Source organism: Melanerpes formicivorus, unplaced genomic scaffold (assembly GCF_026170545.1).
Source record: "Melanerpes formicivorus ecotype bairdi unplaced genomic scaffold, bMelFor1.0.p_v2 SCAF_21, whole genome shotgun sequence".
NCBI classification, from domain to species: Eukaryota; Metazoa; Chordata; class Aves; order Piciformes; family Picidae; genus Melanerpes; species Melanerpes formicivorus.
In genome coordinates, this window is record NW_027142373.1 from 11,426,958 (window position 1) to 11,445,271 (window position 18,314).

At 54.6% G+C, this 18,314-nt stretch overlaps 1 protein-coding gene across 1 annotated transcript in view; it reads right to left on the minus strand.

The window, feature by feature from the left end:
- The window catches only part of NTN1 (netrin 1), a 173,135-nt gene that overhangs the window by 14,585 nt on the left and 140,236 nt on the right, over positions 1-18,314 (minus strand). The window contains exon 5 of the mRNA XM_068151606.1: positions 8,409-8,483. Coding sequence (XP_068007707.1) covers positions 8,409-8,483 — 75 coding nt within the window. The remainder of the gene's footprint in view (positions 1-8,408; positions 8,484-18,314) is intronic.

Sequence of the window (18,314 nt, forward strand, 5' to 3'; positions counted from 1 at the left end):
TGCTCCAGACCCCTCCCCAGCTTTGTTGCCCTTCTCTGGACACCTTCAAGTGTCTCAATGTCCTTCTTAAACTGAGGAGCCCAGAACTGGACACAGTGCAGGATCTGGCCCCACTGCTGTGTGGGGAGCTCAGAGTCAGGGGGGAAATGGAGGTTAAAAAGCTTCAGGTTTCCTTTAGTCCAGCTACCCATCCTGCTTGGATTGACCTCAAAGACAGCAGGGAAAGGCCCAAAGATGGGGCTGCAACAGCAGCACCCAAGCGAGCCAGGGATGCTCCTGCATCACCTCCTGCATCACCTCCTGCATCACCCTCTGCATCTGCTCTGATAATTAAAGAACCCTCTCTCCTCTTGGGCCAGGAGGGAACCTCCACCCTCAGAACCTCCACTTTCAAAGCCTCCATCCTCAAAAGCTCTGTCCTCAGAACCTCCCTCCTCAGAACTCTCTGCTCTCAGAACCTCCACTCTCAGAACCTCCATCTTCAAAATCTCTATCCTCAGACCCTCCACTCTCAGAACCTTCCCTCTCAGCATCTCTGTTCTCAGAACCTTCCTCCCCTCTCAGAACCTTCCCTCTCAGCACCTTCCCTCTCAGCATCTCTGTCCTCAGAACCTTCCCTCTCAGAACCTTCCCTCTCAGCATCTCTGTCCTCAGAACCTTCCCTCTCAGAACCTTCCCTCTCAGCATCTCTGTCCTCAGAACCTTCCCTCTCAGAACCTTCCCTCTCAGCATCTCTGTCCTCAGAACCTTCCCTCTCAGCATCTCTGTCCTCAGAACCTTCCCTCTCAGAACCTCCACCCTTAGCCCCTTCCTTGGGCTAATTTATAGTCACAGGCTCACAGAAACAATCAGGTTGGAAAAGACCCTCAGGATCCCCAGGTTTCCCCAACCCCAGCCAACCCCCTCCTCTACCTCTGGTTTTCTGGGAGCCTGGCAACCCAAAATAAAGGCAGAAAAAGGGGTTTGGACTTCAATTCTTGCCTGTCCCCTCCTCTCCCACCCCCAAACCTGCCCCCTGAAAGTTCCCAGGCTGCCCTCCCCATGCCCTGTTTCACTCCAGATATTTGCACCTCGAGGGGAAGGGCTCCACTTGAAATAATAATACAATAATTATTATTAAAACAGAAAGAAGAAGAAAGAAAGCAAAATGAAGCAAAGCAAAACAAAGCAAAACCAAATGAAACCAAAACAACATGAAAGAAAATGAAACACAATCAAATGAAACACAGCTCAAGAGAAGCCAAACCCAAGAGAAGCCAAACCCAATGAAATAAATACAAAACAAAATAAAACCAAAGGCAACAAACCCCAAAAGAAGCAAAACAAAACCAGAGAGAAGCCAAACCAAAGAGAAGCCAAACCAAAAGAAGCCAAAGCAGAGAGAAGCCAAACCAAATTAAATAAATCCAAAACAAAATAAAACCAAAGGCAACAAACCCAAAGCGAAGCAAACCCAAAGCAAAGCAAACCCAATGAGAAGCACACCCAAAGAAGCCAAACCCAAAGAAGCCAAACCCAAGAGAAGCCAAACCCAAGAGAAGCCAAACCCAAGAGAAGCCAAACCAAATGAAACAAAATCAAAAGAATCAAAACTAAAGTGAAGCAAAAGCAGCAAACCCAAAGTGAAGCAAACCCAAAGAGAAGCCAAACCCCAAAGAGAAGCCAAACCCAAGCCAAAGAGATGCCAAACCAAATGAAACAAAACTAAAAGAATCAAAACCAAAGTGAAGCCAAACCAAAAGAAGCCAAACCAAAAGAAGCCAAACCAGAGAGAAGCCAAACCAGAGAGAAGCCAAACCAGAGAGAAGCCAAACCAAATGAAATAAATCCAAACCAAAATAAAACCAAAGGCAACAAACCCAAAGCGAAGCAAACCCAAAGTGAAGCAAATCCAATGAGAAGCACACCCAAAGTGAAGCCAAACCCCAAAGCAAAGCACACCCAAAGAAGCCAAACCCAAGAGAAGCCAAACCAAATGAAACAAAATCAAAAGAATCAAAACCAAAGTGAAGCAAAAGCAGCAAACCCAAAGCGAAGCAAACCCAAAGCGAAGCAAACCCCAAAGAGAAGCCAAACCAGATGAAATAAATCCAAAACAAAATAAAACCAAAGGCAACAAACCCAAAGCGAAGCAAACCCAAAGTGAAGTAAATCCAATGAGAAGCACACCCAAAGCGAAGCACACCCAAAGAAGCCAAACCCAAAGAAGCTAAACCCAAGAGAAGCCAAACCCAAGAGAAGCCAAACCCAAGAGAAGCCAATCCAAAAGAAAATAAACCCAAAGCGAAGCCAAACCCAAAGCAAAGCAAACCCAAAGAGAAGCCAAACCCAAAGAGAAGCCAAACCCAAAGAGAAGCCAAACCCAAAGAGAAGCCAAACCAAAAAGAAGCCAAACCAAAAAGAAGCCAAACCAGAGAGAAGCCAAACCAGAGAGAAGCCAAACCAAATTAAATAAATCCAAAACAAAATAAATCCAAAGCGAAGCCAAGCCCAAAGCGAAGCCAAGCCCAAAGCGAAGCCAAGCCCAAGAAAAACCAAACCAAAAGAAGCCAAACCAAAAGAAGCCAAACCAAAGGGAAGCCAAACCAGATTAAATAAATCCAAAACAAAATAAAACCAAAGCGAAGCAAACCCAAAGCGAAGCACACCCTAAGAGAAGCAAACCCTAAGAGAAGCAAACCCAAAAGGAGCAAACGCAAAGAGAAGTCAAGCCCAAGAAAAGCCAAGCCCAAGAAAAGCCAAACCCAAGAGAAGCCAAACCCAAGAGAAGCCAAGCCCAAACCAAAGCGAAGCCAAACCAAAAGAAGCAAACCCAAAATGAAACAAAATCAAAAGAAGCCAAACCAGAGAGAAGCCAAACCAAATTAAATAAATCCAAAACAAAATAAAACCAAAGGCAACAAACCTAAAGCGAAGCAAACCCAAAGCGAAGCAAATCCAATGAGAAGCACACCCAAAGCGAAGCACACCCAAAGCGAAGCACACCCAAAGCAGCCAAACCCAAAGCGAAGCCAAACCCAAAGCGAAGCCAAACCCAAAGCGAAGCCAAACCCCAAAGCGAAGCCAAACCAAATGAAACAAAACCAAAAGAATCAAAACCAAAGTGAAGCAAAATCAAAAGAAGCCAAACCAAAGAGAAGCCAAACCAAATTAAATAAATCCAAACCAAAATAAAACCAAAGGCAACAAACCCAAAGAGAAGCAAACCCAAAGAGAAGCAAATCCAAAGAAAAGCCAAGCCCAAGAAAAGCCAAGCCCAAGAAAAGCCAAACCCAAGAGAAGCCAAACCCAAGAGAAGCCAAGCCCAAACCAAAGCGAAGCCAAACCAAAAGAAACAAAACCAAAATGAAACAAAACCAAAATGAAACAAAACCCAAGAGAAGCAAAAGCAAACGAAGCAAAACCAAAAAGAAGCAAAAGCAAAATGAAACAAAACCAAAAAGAAGCAAAACCAAAATGAAACAAACCCAAGGCGAAACAAACCCAAAGCGAAACAAACCCAAAGCGAAACAAACCCAAGGCGAAACAAACCCAAGGCGAAACAAACCCAAAGCGAAACAAACCCAAAGCGAAACAAACCCAAAGCGAAACAAACCCAAAGCGAAACAAATCGAAGCCAGACAGAATGAAACCAAACCGAAACGAAACAACCCCCAAAAACAAAACCCCGAAACGAAACGAAAGGAAACAAAGCAAAGCAAACCAAAACAACCCTCCGAAATTCACCCAACAAACGCCCCCAAAACAAACAGATAAGGAAATAAATTGGGGGGGGGGGGGGGGAATCCCCTTTGAATGGGGGAGTGAAAGGAGGGAGGTATAAAAAGCCTCCTTGAGAAGCGCGGGGCGGATGATAGCCGCCGATTGAGCCCGCGGCAGGAGTGACTCCGCTCAAGCTAATTAGGGCTTTTAGGACATTCAGCCCAGCCCTGCCAGCTCAGCGGTGAGGAAAAGAGCTTCCTAATTGGCTTCCTGCTGGGGTGTCAGACCCGAAGTCTTTATTATCCTTCCCCCCCCCCCGCACCTTTTCAACTCTTTCTTCCCTCTCTGGCCCTGCCGAAAGCACGGAGCTGCCCTCCCCCTGCCCGCCTCGGCGCGGCTGGGCTGTGGCATTGCTTCTCCTGCTGCCTCGCCAGCCCGGGCTGGGCTGGGAAAAGGAAATTTGGGGTGGCTGGGGACTCCCAGGGCCAGGAGGGTTAGGCTGGGAACACCTCAGTTCCCACGCTGAGACAGCATCAGCCTGCTCACCCCAGAATCACAGAATGAATCCCAGAATCGGGAGGGTTGGAAGGGAGCTCTGGAGATCAGCCAGTCCAAGCCCCTGCTCCAGCAGGGCACCCACAGCAGCTTGCCCAGCAGCACACTGCCCAGCTGGGCTTGGAAGCTCTCCACACCAGGAGACTCCACCACCTCTCTGGGCAGCCTGCTCCAGGCCTCCAGCACCCTCACAACAAACAACTTTCTCCTCCTGCTCACATGGAACCTCCTGGGTTGCAGTTCATGCCCATTGCCCCTTGTGCTGTTGATGGGCACCCTGCCATCCTCTGAAAGCCTGGGGCCAGTTTGGATCATGACAGATCCGTGTTTCCTACAGCCAGTTGGCTGCTTTCTCCCCTCTTCAGAGAGTGAACACTCCAGCATGGGCTCAGCCCCCAGGAGATGCTGGAGAAGCCAGGTGGGAATATGTAGGGATGCATGTGCCTCATGCAGGAAGCACCTTTGTACCTTATTAGCCAGCAGAGAATCCACCCAGAGGAAACCCCAATCACAGAAACACAGAATTGCTTGGGTTGGAAAAGGCCTCTAAGCTCATCCAGTCCAACCACCAACCCATCCCCACCATGGCCACTAAACCATGGCCCCAAGAGCCATGTCCTACAGGTTTCTTGAGCACCTCCAGGGCTGGGGACTCCACCACCTCCCTGGACAGCCTCTGCCAATCCCTGACCACCTCTGGCAGCAAAGACATTTTTCCTCTTCTCCAACCTAACCCTCCCCTGGCACAATTTCAGGCCATTTCCTCTCGTCCAACCACCTGATAGTAGGGAGAAGTGCTCAGCCCTGCTCTCATCTCACTAACCTCAAGTTCCAGCAGTGAGTTCTTCATGTGCACCTAAGCCCTTTTCTCTAAGGGAAGAGGCCTTTGGACCTCCCCAACACTGATGAGCCTCCAGCAGCTCCCACAGGCTTGGCCAGACCTCAGTGTGACCTTGCTGGTTGGGGACCACAAGCACACCCCAGCCTTGGCAGCTCAGCCTTGACAAAGGATGCTCTCAACAACCCTTAGAGTGACCTTGGAGCAACCTGCCAGTACTTGAGGGAGGCTAGAGGAGATCTGGGCTTATGGGGACAGGATGAGAGGCAATGGGTCTGAGCTGGAAGAGAGGAGATTGAGAGTGGAGATGAGGAAGAAATTCTTTCCAGTGAGAGTGGTGAGACACTGGCACAAGTTGCCCAGGGAGGCTGTGGATGTCCCCTCCCTGGAGGTGTTCAAGGCCAGGCTGGATGAGGCCTTGAGCAAGCTGGGCTGGTGGGAGGTGTCCCTGCCCATGGCTGGGGGCTGGAACTGGATGAGCTTTGAGGTCCCTTCCAACCCAAACCCATTCTGTGACTCCATGATCCTATGGTTTTGCCATTGGATAACAGACAAGCAAATGGGAATGCAAACAAAACCTTTGCCTCCAGGCCCTCTCCCTTCCCTTGGGCTCTCAGGGAGGTGCCAGAGCACAAAGCCAGCGTGGAGCAGCCCAGGGCTGGCCCTGCTGGGAAGAGCCTTGTCCAGGGCTGGGCTGTTAAATGGGAATTCGTTCTGCTCTCACACACACTTCCCAGACATGCTGAGCTGCTGCTGTCAGCCTGCTGGAGGGAGGGAGGGAGGGAGAGAGGGACAGAGGGAGGAGGTTTCTCCACTGGTGGATGCTTTGATGCAGACAGGGTGGGAGGGCTTTTCCCTGGTAGTTTGGTGAAATATATACACACACAAATAGAGATACATCTCTACACATGTGTTTAGAGATATTTGATGTATCCAGTAGCTGAAGGGGCTGCAGGAGAGCTGGGGAGGGGCTTTTGATAAGAGCTTCTAGTGACAGGACAAGGGGCAATGGCTGTGAGCTGGAGGAGGACAGGTTGAGACTGGAGATGAGGAAGAAATTCTTTGCAGTGAGGGTGGGGAGGCTCTGGCACAGGCTGCCCAGGGAGGCTGTGGCTATCCCCTCCCTGGAGGTGTTGAAGGCCAGGTCAGATGAGGCCTTGAGCAGCCTGGGCCGGTGGGAGGTGTCCCTGCCTATGGCAGGGGGTTGGAGCTGGCTGATCTTGAAGGTCCCTTCCAACCCATTCTGCTTCTATGATTCTATGATGTTCTGCAGTGGGGAAGAAGGGTTGGCAGACACTGAAGCAGCCACAGCCCTGCTGGGTGCTAAACCCTGTCCCACAGCACCTCTTCATCCCCTGTTTTGTTCACAGTGCCTCCAAGCCAGGCTTCCCCACACACAGCCTGCTCCCCAGGCTGATGTCAGGTCCCTCCTGCAGACACTTTGCTTTCCTCCCACAGGGCGGTGAGAGGATTCCCAGCCCTTAGGTAGGTTTGGCAGCATCTCTAAACATCCCCCAGCACACAGCACCTGTGCTTCACCAGCTCCACCTGGGCTTTCCAGGCTGCTGCCATCCCTGACACTCAGCTCATCCCAGGAGCATTGGCATGGCAGGGGAAGAGAGTGATCCTTTGGGCAGGGGGGACCGAAGAGGAGCTGTGCCTCCCCACCAGCCTGTGCCAGCTGGGTGCTGGCAGGTGATGGCCAAGCTAGGGTGGAGAAGGGTGAAGCCTGGGGAGGGCTTCAAGAGGATTTCTTGGTGTGGCCTGAAGAAACTCTCCTCCTGAGGTCACCCTGGGAAGCTCCTGCATGATCCCACTGGTGACTACACTGGGAATGGACTCAGGTTCAAAGGAGCAGGTAGGTAGGGCTGGAGCTCAGGAACTGCCTGCTCCAAGCTGGAGCTGTGGCAGAAGGCTTAGGACTTTGAGTAGCACCAAGGGTGGGGATCCCACAGCCCCCCTGGCTCTGCACTGGCCTGGGAATAAGAGGGGGGAATGGCAGGAGCTGCCTGATGCTCATCTCCACAGCAAAGCACAGTGGGAAGAGACAGGGCACGAGAAGACACAAAGGGATGGAGACCAGGGGAGGGTCAGGTTGGATATGGGGAAAGATGTCTTAGCTGCAGGAGTGGTCAGGGCTTGGCAGAGGCTGCCCAGGGAGGTGGTGGAGTCCCCAGCCCTGGAGGTGTTCCAGAAATATGTGGCCATGGCTCTTGGGGACATGGTTTAGTGGCCGTAGTGGTCAAGAATTGAACTCAATGATCTTGGAGGTCTTCTCCCACCCAAACAATTCTATGACTCTGTGACACTGTGGACCCTGGCTTGGAGGTTGTCTCAGCATCTGCAGGGGACTCATAGTTTCCAAGTAAGACAGTATCACAGCATCACAGTATCACCAAGGTTGGAAGGGACCTCGAGGATCATTGAGTCCAACCTGTCAACACAGACCTCATGACCAGACCATGGCACCAAGTGCCACATCCAATCCCCTCCTGAACACCTCCAGGGATGGGGACTCCACCACCTCCCTGGGCAGCACATCCCAATGGCTAACAACTCTCTCTGGGAAGAACTTTTTCCTCACCTCCAGCCTAAACCTCCCCTGGCACAGCTTGAGACTGTGTCCTCTTGTTCTGCTGCTGGGTGCCTGGAAGAAAAGACCAACCCTCACCTGGCTACAACCTCCCTTCAGGGAGTTGGAGAGGGCAATGAGGACTCCCCTGAGCCTCCTCTTCTCCAGGCTAAGCATCCCCAGCTCCCTCAGCCTCTCCTCACAGGGCTGTGCTCAAGGCCTCTCCCCAGCCTTGTTGCCTTTCTCTGGACACCTTCAAGTCTCTCAATGTCCTTCTTAAACTGAGGAGCCCAGAACTGGCCACAGGACTCAAGGTGTGGCCTAACCAGTGCTGAGCACAGGGCAGGATGAGCTCCCTGCTCCTGCTGGCCACACTGTTCCTGATGCAGGCCAGGATGCTATTGGTCCTCTTGGCCACCTGGGCACATTGCATCACTGCTCCACCAGGCATCACTGTCCAAGGCTTCAGTATTCAGTATCACTAAGGTTGGAAGAGACCTCAAAGATCATCAAGTCCAACCTGTCACCACAAACCTCCTCTCCAAACCCAGCAAATCCATCCCTCAAGTCACAGTCACACACACACACACACACCCCTCCCCCCAGTATGGGCAGCTGTCACCAAGCAGAGCTGGGCTGTGGTTGGCATCCAGCTAGAAACCTGCCCCTGGGCTGGGTGGGCTTGGAGGCAGCTGGGGAGGGAGGGAGATGCTGCAGCTCTGCATCCCTGGGAAGACTCACCATAGTCTTTCTTACAGTACTTCTTCATGTTGATCTTCAGCTTCCCCTTGGAGGCCTTGCAGTATGAGTCACAATCTGCACGGGAGAGAGGGGGAGGGCAAGAAGACATTAACAAAACAAATTAGCCTTAAAATGAATGAAAGGCTGGGGGAAGGGGGTGGGACACACACACACTCACACTCACACACACACACACACAGAGGGCTCAAAGCTGCAGCCTGCCATGAATAAGCAGCGTGCCTGTGATATCCATCTGCCAGGCCCCGATTGGGTCGCCCAAGAGGGCATTCAGCAAACCCTTCCCTTCCAAAGAAAGCTCTGCACAAAGGAATCCTCCCTCCCGCCCTCCTCCTCCCCCCTGCCCGCCTCTGTCTTCCTGGGAGACCCCAGGGGCCTCCCTTATTGTGCCACCCAGAGCTTTTGAGAGCCACACAAATTCCTCCTGTTCCTCAGCTCCCCACTGGAGCTCGCCCGGAGCCCACAGAGGCTCCATTGTCACCCCCCAGCCCGGGCCGGTGTCAGCCTTTGGCATTCATTGCCAAGAGATTGGGGCTGGGGTCACCCTGGGACAATGTGGGTCAGGGAGGAAATTAGCAGCCCATGAAGCATTAGCAGAGCCTTTTGGTGTCCACTCTGCTGAAGTGTGCAAATAAAATGCCCCAGTAGGAACATTTGGTCTCTAATGGGCCCCCACTGCTGGGACACGCTGGCTTGGCTCGGGCAGGCAGGAGGGCTGCCACCACAGCCTGGCACTGCCACCAGGAACGTGGTTCCAGGGGGCTGTGGGGATGCTGAGCCTTGTGCTTGTGGCTGCTGCTCCCCAGGGACCTGGTCCTCTCTGGGATGTGGCTGGGTGGCATCACACAGCTGCACAGCATCACATAGCTGGGTGACATCATGGAGCCAGCAGATGCTCAGGTGGCATCACCCAGTTGAATGCCATCAGATGGTCAGATGGTATCACACAGTTGGGTGTCATCAGATGGTCAGGTGGCATCACCCAGTTGGGTGTCATCAGATGGTCAGGGGGTATCACCCAGTTGGGTGCCATCAGATGGTCAGGTGGCATCACCCAGTTGGGTGCCATCAGATGGTCAGGTGGCATCACACAAAGGATGGCATCACAAGGTTGGAAGGCACCATGCAGTTGGATGGGAGCACATTGTCAGATGGCATCAGGAGGTTTGATGGCATTGTGTGGTCAGTGCCCCCACAGCCACAGCTGGGAACATCCCAGTGACACCCCTGCCAGGCCATGCCATAGTCACTAGAGACCCATCCCAGACAGGAACTAATCCCAGCTAGGAACCCATCCCATCCCAGCAATCCATCCCATCCCATCCTAGCTAGGAACCCATCCCATCCCAGCAATCCAGCCCATCCCATCCTAGCTAGGAACCCATCCCATCCCAGTAATCCATCCCATCCCAGCTAGGAACCCATCCCATCCCAGCAATCCATCCCATCCTAGCTAGGAACCCATCCCATCCCAGCAATCCATCCCATCCCAGCTAGGAACCCATCCCATCCCAGCAATCCATCCCATCCTAGCTAGGAACCCATCCCATCCCAGCAATCCATCCCATCCCAGATAGGAACCCTCCCAGCTAGGAACACATCCCAGCTAGGAACCCATCCCACCCCAATAGGAATACACCCCAGCTAGGAATACATCCCAGCTAGGAACTCATCCCAGCTAGGAACCCATCCCATCCCAGCTAGGAACCCATCCCATCCCAGCTAGGAATCCATCCCAGCTAGGAACCCATCCCAGCTAGGAACCCATCCCACCCCAGCTAGGAATCCATCCAAGCTAGGAATCCATCCCAGCTAGGAACTCATCCCAGCTAGGAACCCATCCCACCCCAATAGGAATACACCCCAGCTAGGAATACATCCCAGCTAGGAACTCATCCCAGCTAGGAACCCATCCCATCCCAGCTAGGAACCCATCCCATCCCAGCTAGGAATCCATCCCAGCTAGGAACACATCCCAGCTAGGAACCCATCCCTTCCCAGCTAGGAACCCATCCCACCACAGCTAGGAATCCATCCCAGCTAGGAATACATCCCAGCTAGGAACCCATCCCACCCCAGCTAGGAACCCATCCCAGCTAGGAACCCATCCCACCACAGCTAGGAATCCATCCCAGCTAGGAACACATCCCAGCTAGGAACCCATCCCTTCCCAGCTAGGAATACATCCCAGCTAGGAATACATCCCAGCTAGGAATACATCCCAGCTAGGAACTCATCCCAGCTAGGAATCCATCCCAGCTAGGAACCCATCCCATCCCAGTTAGGAACCCATCCCATCCCAGCTAGGAACCCATCCCATCCCAGCTAGAAACCCATCCCATCCCAGTTAGGAACCCATCCCATCCCAGCTAGGAACCCATCCCATCCCAGCTAGAAACCCATCCCATCCCAGTTAGGAACCCATCCCTTCCCAGCTAGGAACCCATCCCATCCCAGCTAAGAACCCATCCCTTCCCAGCTATGAACCCTTCCAGCTAGGAATCCATCCCAGCTAGGAACCCATCCCACCACAGCTAGGAATCCATCCCAGCTAGAAACACATCCCAGCTAGGAACCCATCCCACCCCAGATAGGAATACATCCCAGCTAGGAACCCATCCCTTCCCAGCTAGGAACCCATCCCACCACAGCTAGGAAGACATCCCAGCTAGGAAGCCATCCCATCCCAGCTAGGAAGCCATCCCATCCCAGCTAGGAACCATCTCACCCCATCTAGGAACCCATCCCATCTAGGAACCCATCCCATCTAGGAACTCATCCCATCCCAGCTAGGAACCATCTCACCCCATCTAGGAACCCATCCCATCTAGGAACCCATCCCATCTAGGAACCCATCCCACCTAGGAACCCATCCCATCTAGGAACTCATCCCATCCCAGCTAAGAACACATCCCAGCTAGGAACTTATCCATCTAGGAACCCATCCCATCCCTGCTAGGAATCCATCCCAGCTAGGAACTTATCCATCTAGGAACCCATCCCATCCCTGCTAGGAATCCATCCCAGCTAGGACCCCATCCCGGCACTGTTTCCCAGCCAGTGGGTGTGTGAGGTGAGGAGGCAGCACCCAGCTGCCCCCCAGGCCCTGCAGAACTGGACCTTAGCCCCACAGCCCCTGCCAGGGCACAGGCTTGGAGCCATGTCTTCAGCTCCAGCCAGCTCTGACCCTGCTTTGCCTCACACCACCCTGGCTGTGCCTTCCCTTTCTCCCTAGCCCAGGGGCTGTGCCAGGGCTTCAGCTGGTTTGAATTGAACTGGAAGTGGCCAGAGCCAGCTGGTGTAGATCAGTGTAAATCTCCAGCTGCCAGGGCTGGCTGACAGGGGTGGGGGATTTGCCCCAGTTCCTTCCCTTTGTCCTCTGTGCAGAGAACTCTTTTTTGCCTCCTGGGTGACTTGGAGTCCCTCTGGGGCCTCTTTGGGAGGGCAAATGAGAACTTGTCAGAGCAAAAGCATTGAGTTCATGTCTGCTGGAAACACATGTCCACACATGGGGTGAGGCTGCAAAGGCACTGCTTGCTCAGGGGATGCTGCAGGATAGAATAGAATAGACCAGGTTGGAAGAGACCTTTGAGATCATCGTGTCCAACCTATCATCCAGCACCATCTAATCAACTAACCCATGGCACCAAGCACCCCATCAAGTCTCCTCCTGAACAACTCCAATGATGGTGACTCCACCACCTCCCCAGGCAGCACATCCCAATGGGCAATCACTCTCTGTGTGTAGAACTTCCTCCTAACCTCCAGCCTCAAGCTCCCCTGGCACAGCTTCAGACTGTGTCCTCTTGTTCTGGTGCTGTGTGCCTGGGAGAAGAGACCAACCCCCACCAGCCTCCCTTCAGGGAGTTGCAGAGAGCAAGAAGGTCTCCCCTGAGCCTCCTCTTCTCCAGGCTAAGCAACCCCAGCTCCCTCAGCCTCTCCTCACAGGGCTGTGCTCCAGACCCCTCCCCACCTTTGTTGCCCTTCTCTGGACACCTTCCAGCAGCTCAACATCTTTCCTAAACTGAGGAGCCCAGAACTGGACACAGGACTCAAGGTGTGGCCTAACCAGTGCTGAGCACAGGGCACAATGACCTCCCTGCTCCTGCTGGCCACACTGTTCCTGATGCAGGCCAGGATGCCATTGGCCCTCTTGGCCCCCTGGGCACACTGCAGGCTCATGTTCAGCCTACCATCAACCAGCACCCCCAGGTCCCTCTCTGCCTGGCTGCTCTCAGCCACTCTGACCCCAGCCTGTAGCACTGCCTGGGGTTGTTGTGGCCAATGTGCAGCACCTGGCACTTGGATGTGTTCAATCTCCTGCCCTTGGCCTCTGCCCATCTGTCCAGCCTGTCGAGGTCTCTCTGCAGAGCCTCTCAACCCTCCAACAGATCAACTCCTGCCCCCAGCTTGGTGTCATCTGCAAATTTACTGATGACTGACTCAATGCCCTCATCCAGATCATCAGTGAAGATGTTAAAGAGCACAGGGCCCAGCACTGATCCCTGGGGCACACCACTGGTGCCTGGCTGCCAGCTGGCTGTGGCACCATTCACCACCACTCTCTGGGCTCAGCCTCCAGCCAGTTCCTAACCCAATGTTAGGTCAGTGCTGCCTGATGCCTGGAGGAGACCCTGCTCTTGTCCCTCAGGTGACAGCTCAGCACTTTAGGCTCTGGGGGAAGGTTTGCTGAGCTGCAGGCCGGTCCCTGATGGAAGGGGGACAGCAGAGCCGAGTTTAAAGGCTTGGGGAAAGGATTGGAGTGAGGGCTGCATTCAAGGAAGAGGACAGAAGAGCCTGGAGTGCTCTGAGTGCTGTTCTGGTGACTCCTGGGTGTGTATAGACACAGAGGTGATGTGAGACTCTTGCAGAAGCTGTCCCTAGGTTCTTCTGTTACACACCTGGAGTCCCAAGGCACACATCTGCAGGGGGCTCCAAGAAAGCTGGGGAGGGACTTTTGAAGGTGTCAGGGAGGGATAGGACTGGGGGGGATGGAGCAAAACTAGAAATGGGGAGATTGAGATTGGCTGTGAAGAAGAAATTGTTCCCTAGGAGGGTGGTGAGAGCCTGGCACAGGTTGCCCAGGGAGGTGGTGGAAGCCTCCTGCCTGGAGGTGTTTGCAGCCAGGTTGGATGTGGCTGTGAGCAACCTGCTGCAGTGTGAGGTGTCCCTGGCCATGGCAGGGGGGTTGGGACTGGCTGAGCCTTGAGGTCCCTTCCAACCCTGACAATTCTATGGTTCTATGATGAGGTGGACACCACTTGGCTGTGGCTTAGAGGACTGGTGGATGAGGTCAGCCCCAGATCTCTGCCCCATCCTGTTGTACAGGGATGTGCCCTGCCCATGGGGGTGCACAACAAGGGTTCATCCTTTCCCTGGTGCTGTTCTGCCCTCTTCCTCCTCCTCCTGCCCCTTCAGCCTGCATGGCCCTGGGCAGAGCTTGCCTGTCCTCAGCAGACCTCTAACTGTCTCCCAGATCCTCCTAGCCTGCATTTGGTCTTGTGAAGAGCTCAAACACCTCTGGCTAGAGCAGCATGGTGCAGGAGAAATCACCCAGACTCACAGAATGGTCGGGGCAGGAAGGGATCTCTGGATATCACCCAGTCCAAGCCCCCTGCCAGAGCAGGGTCACTCAGGGCAGGTCACCCAGGAGCACATCCAAGTGGGTTTTGAATGTACCCAGAGAAGGAGACTCCACCACCTGCCTGGGCAGCCTGCTCCAGGGCTCCACCACCCTTAAATGACAAGAGTTCCTCCTCATGTTTAGGTGGAACTGCTGATGTCCAAGTGGAGTGGTGTGATCCCAGCAGCCTCCTCCCCCTGCTCCTGCCACTTTCCTGCTGGAGTTTGCTCAGCTGCACAAATAGTTCAGTGCAAATCCCTGCCCCAGAGCTGCAAACCCAAAGTACAGCCAGCCCCTGGTGCTGCTTCTCCATCCTAACAGGGGCAGGGACATCCTGCACCCCCCTGCCAGCTGGCCCTCTCTGGCTGCTTTCCTGTAGGGTAGTACAAACTAGCACATTTCCAACAGACATAGAGCCAGAGAGGATCTGGGAAGAGAAGGAAGGGATCTGGGAAGAGCAGGAGGGCTCTGGGAAGAAAAAGAATGGATCTGGGAAGAGAAGGAAGGGATCTGGGAAGAGCAGGAGGGGTCTGGAAAGAAAAAGAATGGATCTGGGAAGAGCAGAAAGGGATTTGGGAAGAGAAGGAAGGGATCTGGGAAGAGTGGGAGGGTTCTGAGAAGAAAAAGAATGGATCTGGGAAGAGCAGGAAGGGATTTGGGAAGAGCAGGAGGGGTCTGGAAAGAAAAAGAATGGATCTGGGAAGAGCAGGAAGGGATTTGGGAAGAGCAGGAGGAGTCTGGAAAGAAAAAGAATGGATCTGGGAAGAGCAGGAAGGGATTTGGGAAGAGAAGGAAGGGATCTGGGAAGAGTGGGAGGGTTCTGAGAAGAAAAAGAATGGATCTGGGAAGAGAAGGAAGGGATCTGGGAAGAGTGGGAGGGTTCTGAGAAGAAAAAGAATGGATCTGGGAAGAGAAGGAAGGATCTGGGAAGAGCAGGAGGGGTCTGGGAAGAAAAAGAATGGATCTGGGAAGAGCAGGGAGGGATTTGGGAATAGCAGGAAGGGATCTGGGAAGAGTGGAAGGGTTCTGGGAAGAGAAGGAAGGGAAAAGCAGGAATGGTATAGGAAAAATGAGAAGGGATCTGGGAAGAGCTGGAGGGAACCTGGGAAGAGCGGGGGGATGTGGGGAGAGAAGGAAGGGATCTGGGACAAGCAGGGGGGATGTGGGAAGAGAAGGAAGGGATCTGGGAAGAGCAGGGGGGATGTGGGGAGAGAAGGAATGGTTCTGGGAAGAGCAGGGGGGATGTGGGGAGAGAAGGAAGGGATCTGGGAAGAGCAGGGGGGATGTGGGGAGAGCAGAGGGAATCTGGGAAGAGGCAGCTGGAGCTGCTTGCTCGCAGAGGGCCGGGAGCAGGTGGCAGGCGGCTGCTCCGTGTCGGCCGCAGCTCCAGATCGTGTCAGCAGAGCCTTCAGCAGCTTTGCAGCTCAGCCCAGCCCTTGATACAGCTAATGCCCTGGCCGAGCAGAGACTTTTCACAGCTAAACACCTTCTTTGTCTTGCTTAATTTCTCTTTTTTGTCCTGTCCTGGGGGGCAGAAGTTGCATTTTGTATTTTTAATTAGCTTTGGAAATAGTCTCCTCCTTCTGAGGGATGGCTGGAGCAGGGCTGGGGCTGAAAGCTGTGGGGAGCTGGGGGCTCTGCTGAGCCCAGGCTTTGCTAGGGCAGCCCACTCCTGAGGGATGGAGCTGGTGCTTTGGGGCTGGGCAGGATGGAGCTGGTGCTTTGGGGCTGGGCAGGATGGAGCTGGTGCTTTGGGGTTGGTCAGGATGGAGCTGGTGCTTTGGTGCTGGGCAGGATGGAGCTGGTGCTTTGGGGCTGGGCAGGATGGAGCTGGTGCTTTGAGGCTGGGCAGGATGGAGCTGGTGCTTTGGGGTTGGGCAGGATGGAGTTGGAGCTTTGGGGCTGGCAGGATGGAGCTGGTGCTTTGGGGCTGGGCAGGATGGAGCTGGTGCTTTGGTTCTGGGCAGGATGGAGCTGGTGCTTTGGGGCTGGGCAGGATGGAGCTGGTGCTTTGGGGCTGGGCAGGATGGAGCTGGTGCTTTGGGGCTGGGCAGGATGGAGCTGGTGCTTTGGGGCTGGGCAGGATGGAGCTGGTTCATTGGTTCTGGGCAGGATGGAGCTGGTTCATTGGTTCTGGGCAGGATGGAGCTGGTGCTTTGGGGCTGGCAGGATGGAGCTGGTGCTTTGGTTCTGGGCAGGATGGAGCTGGTGCTTTGGGGCTGGGCAGGATGGAGCTGGTGCTTTGGGGCTGGGCAGGATGAATCTGGTGCTTTGGTTCTGGGCAGGATGGAGCTGGTGCTTTGGGGTTGGGCAGGATGGAGCTGGTGCTTTGAGGCTGGACAGGATGGAGCTGGTGCTTTGGGGTTGGGCAGGATGGAGCTGGTGCTTTGGGGTTGAGCAGGAGGGAGCTGGTGCTTTGGGGCTGGCAGGATGGAGCTGGTGCTTTGGGGCTGGGCAGGATGGAGCTGGTTCATTGGTTCTGGGCAGGATGGAGCTGGTTCATTGGTTCTGGGCAGGATGGAGCTGGTGCTTTGGGGCTGGCAGGATGGAGCTGGAGCTTTGGGGTTGGGCAGGATGGAGCTGGTGCTTTGGTTCTGGGCAGGATGGAGCTGGTGCTTTGGGGCTGGGCAGGATGGAGCTGGTGCTTTGGGGCTGGGCAGGATGGAGCTGGTGCTTTGGGGCTGGGCAGGATGGAGCTGGTTCATTGGTTCTGGGCAGGATGGAGCTGGTTCATTGGTTCTGGGCAGGATGGAGCTGGTGCTTTGGGGCTGGCAGGATGGAGCTGGTGCTTTGGTTCTGGGCAGGATGGAGCTGGTGCTTTGGGGCTGGGCAGGATGGAGCTGGTGCTTTGGGGCTGGGCAGGATGAATCTGGTGCTTTGGTTCTGGGCAGGATGGAGCTGGTGCTTTGGGGTTGGGCAGGATGGAGCTGGTGCTTTGAGGCTGGACAGGATGGAGCTGGTGCTTTGGGGTTGGGCAGGATGGAGCTGGTGCTTTGGGGTTGAGCAGGAGGGAGCTGGTGCTTTGGGGCTGGCAGGATGGAGCTGGTGCTTTGGGGCTGGGCAGGATGGAGCTGGTGCTCTGGGGTTGGGCAGGATGGAGCTGGTGCTTTGGGGTTGAGCAGGAGGGAGCTGGAGCTTTGGGGCTGGGCAGGATGGAGCTGGTGCTTTGGGGCTGGGCAGGATGGAGCTGGTGCTCTGAGGTTGGGCAGGATGGAGCTGGTGCTTTGGGGTTGAGCAGGAGGGAGCTGGAGCTTTGGGGCTGGGCAGGATGGAGCTGGTGCTTTGAGGCTGGGCAGGATGGAGCTGGTGCTTTGGGGTTGAGCAGGAGGGAGCTGGAGCTTTGGGGCTGGGCAGGATGGAGCTGGTGCTTTGAGGCTGGGCAGGATGGAGCTGGTGCTTTGGGGTTGAGCAGGAGGGAGCTGGAGCTTTGGGGCTGGGCAGGATGGAGCTGGTGCTTTGGGGCTGGGCAGGATGGGGCTGGTGCTTTGGGGCTGGGCAGGATGGAGCTGGTGCTTTGAGGCTGGACAGGATGGAGCTGGTGCTTTGGGGTTGGGCAGGATGGAGCTGGTGCTTTGGGGTTGAGCAGGAGGGAGCTGGTGCTTTGGGGCTGGCAGGATGGAGCTGGTGCTTTGGGGCTGGGCAGGATGGAGCTGGTGCTTTGGGGCTGGGCAGGATGGAGCTGGTGCTCTGGGGTTGGGCAGGATGGAGCTGGTGCTTTGGGGTTGAGCAGGAGGGAGCTGGAGCTTTGGGGCTGGGCAGGATGGAGGTGCTGGCAGCTGCAGGTCAGGGTGCTGAGCAGCATTCCCCAGCTGCTGCTGCCCCAGCCCATGTCTTGCTGTGCTTGCAGTTCTGAAATGAGCTCTGAGCCCCTGCAAAGCCACATGTGGGGAGCGGAAATGAAAGGCCTCTTGATTCCGAGCTGACAGGACGATTAAAGCCACATTTCTTGGCCTGGGTACCCAACTCCAACTGCAGATATTAGGCTCAGAGCTCACCCCCCACCCCCCTTTTCTCCCCCAGGGGATTCAGATTTCTAATCCCAATTTATGCAGCTAAATTCCTCTTGATTTCCCCCAGGTAGGACCCTAAATGCCTTTGTGGGCTGAGCTCCAAGGCGGAGGTGTTGTGGCTTAGGAGGGGAGCCCCACCCTGGACATTTGGCCCCAGATCTGGTCCCAGCTGCTTGCCCACTTCCTCTCTGCCTGCTCCTGAGGGGCTGTGCTCAGCTGATCTCCAGAGGTCCCTTCCTGCCCCTACCATTCTGT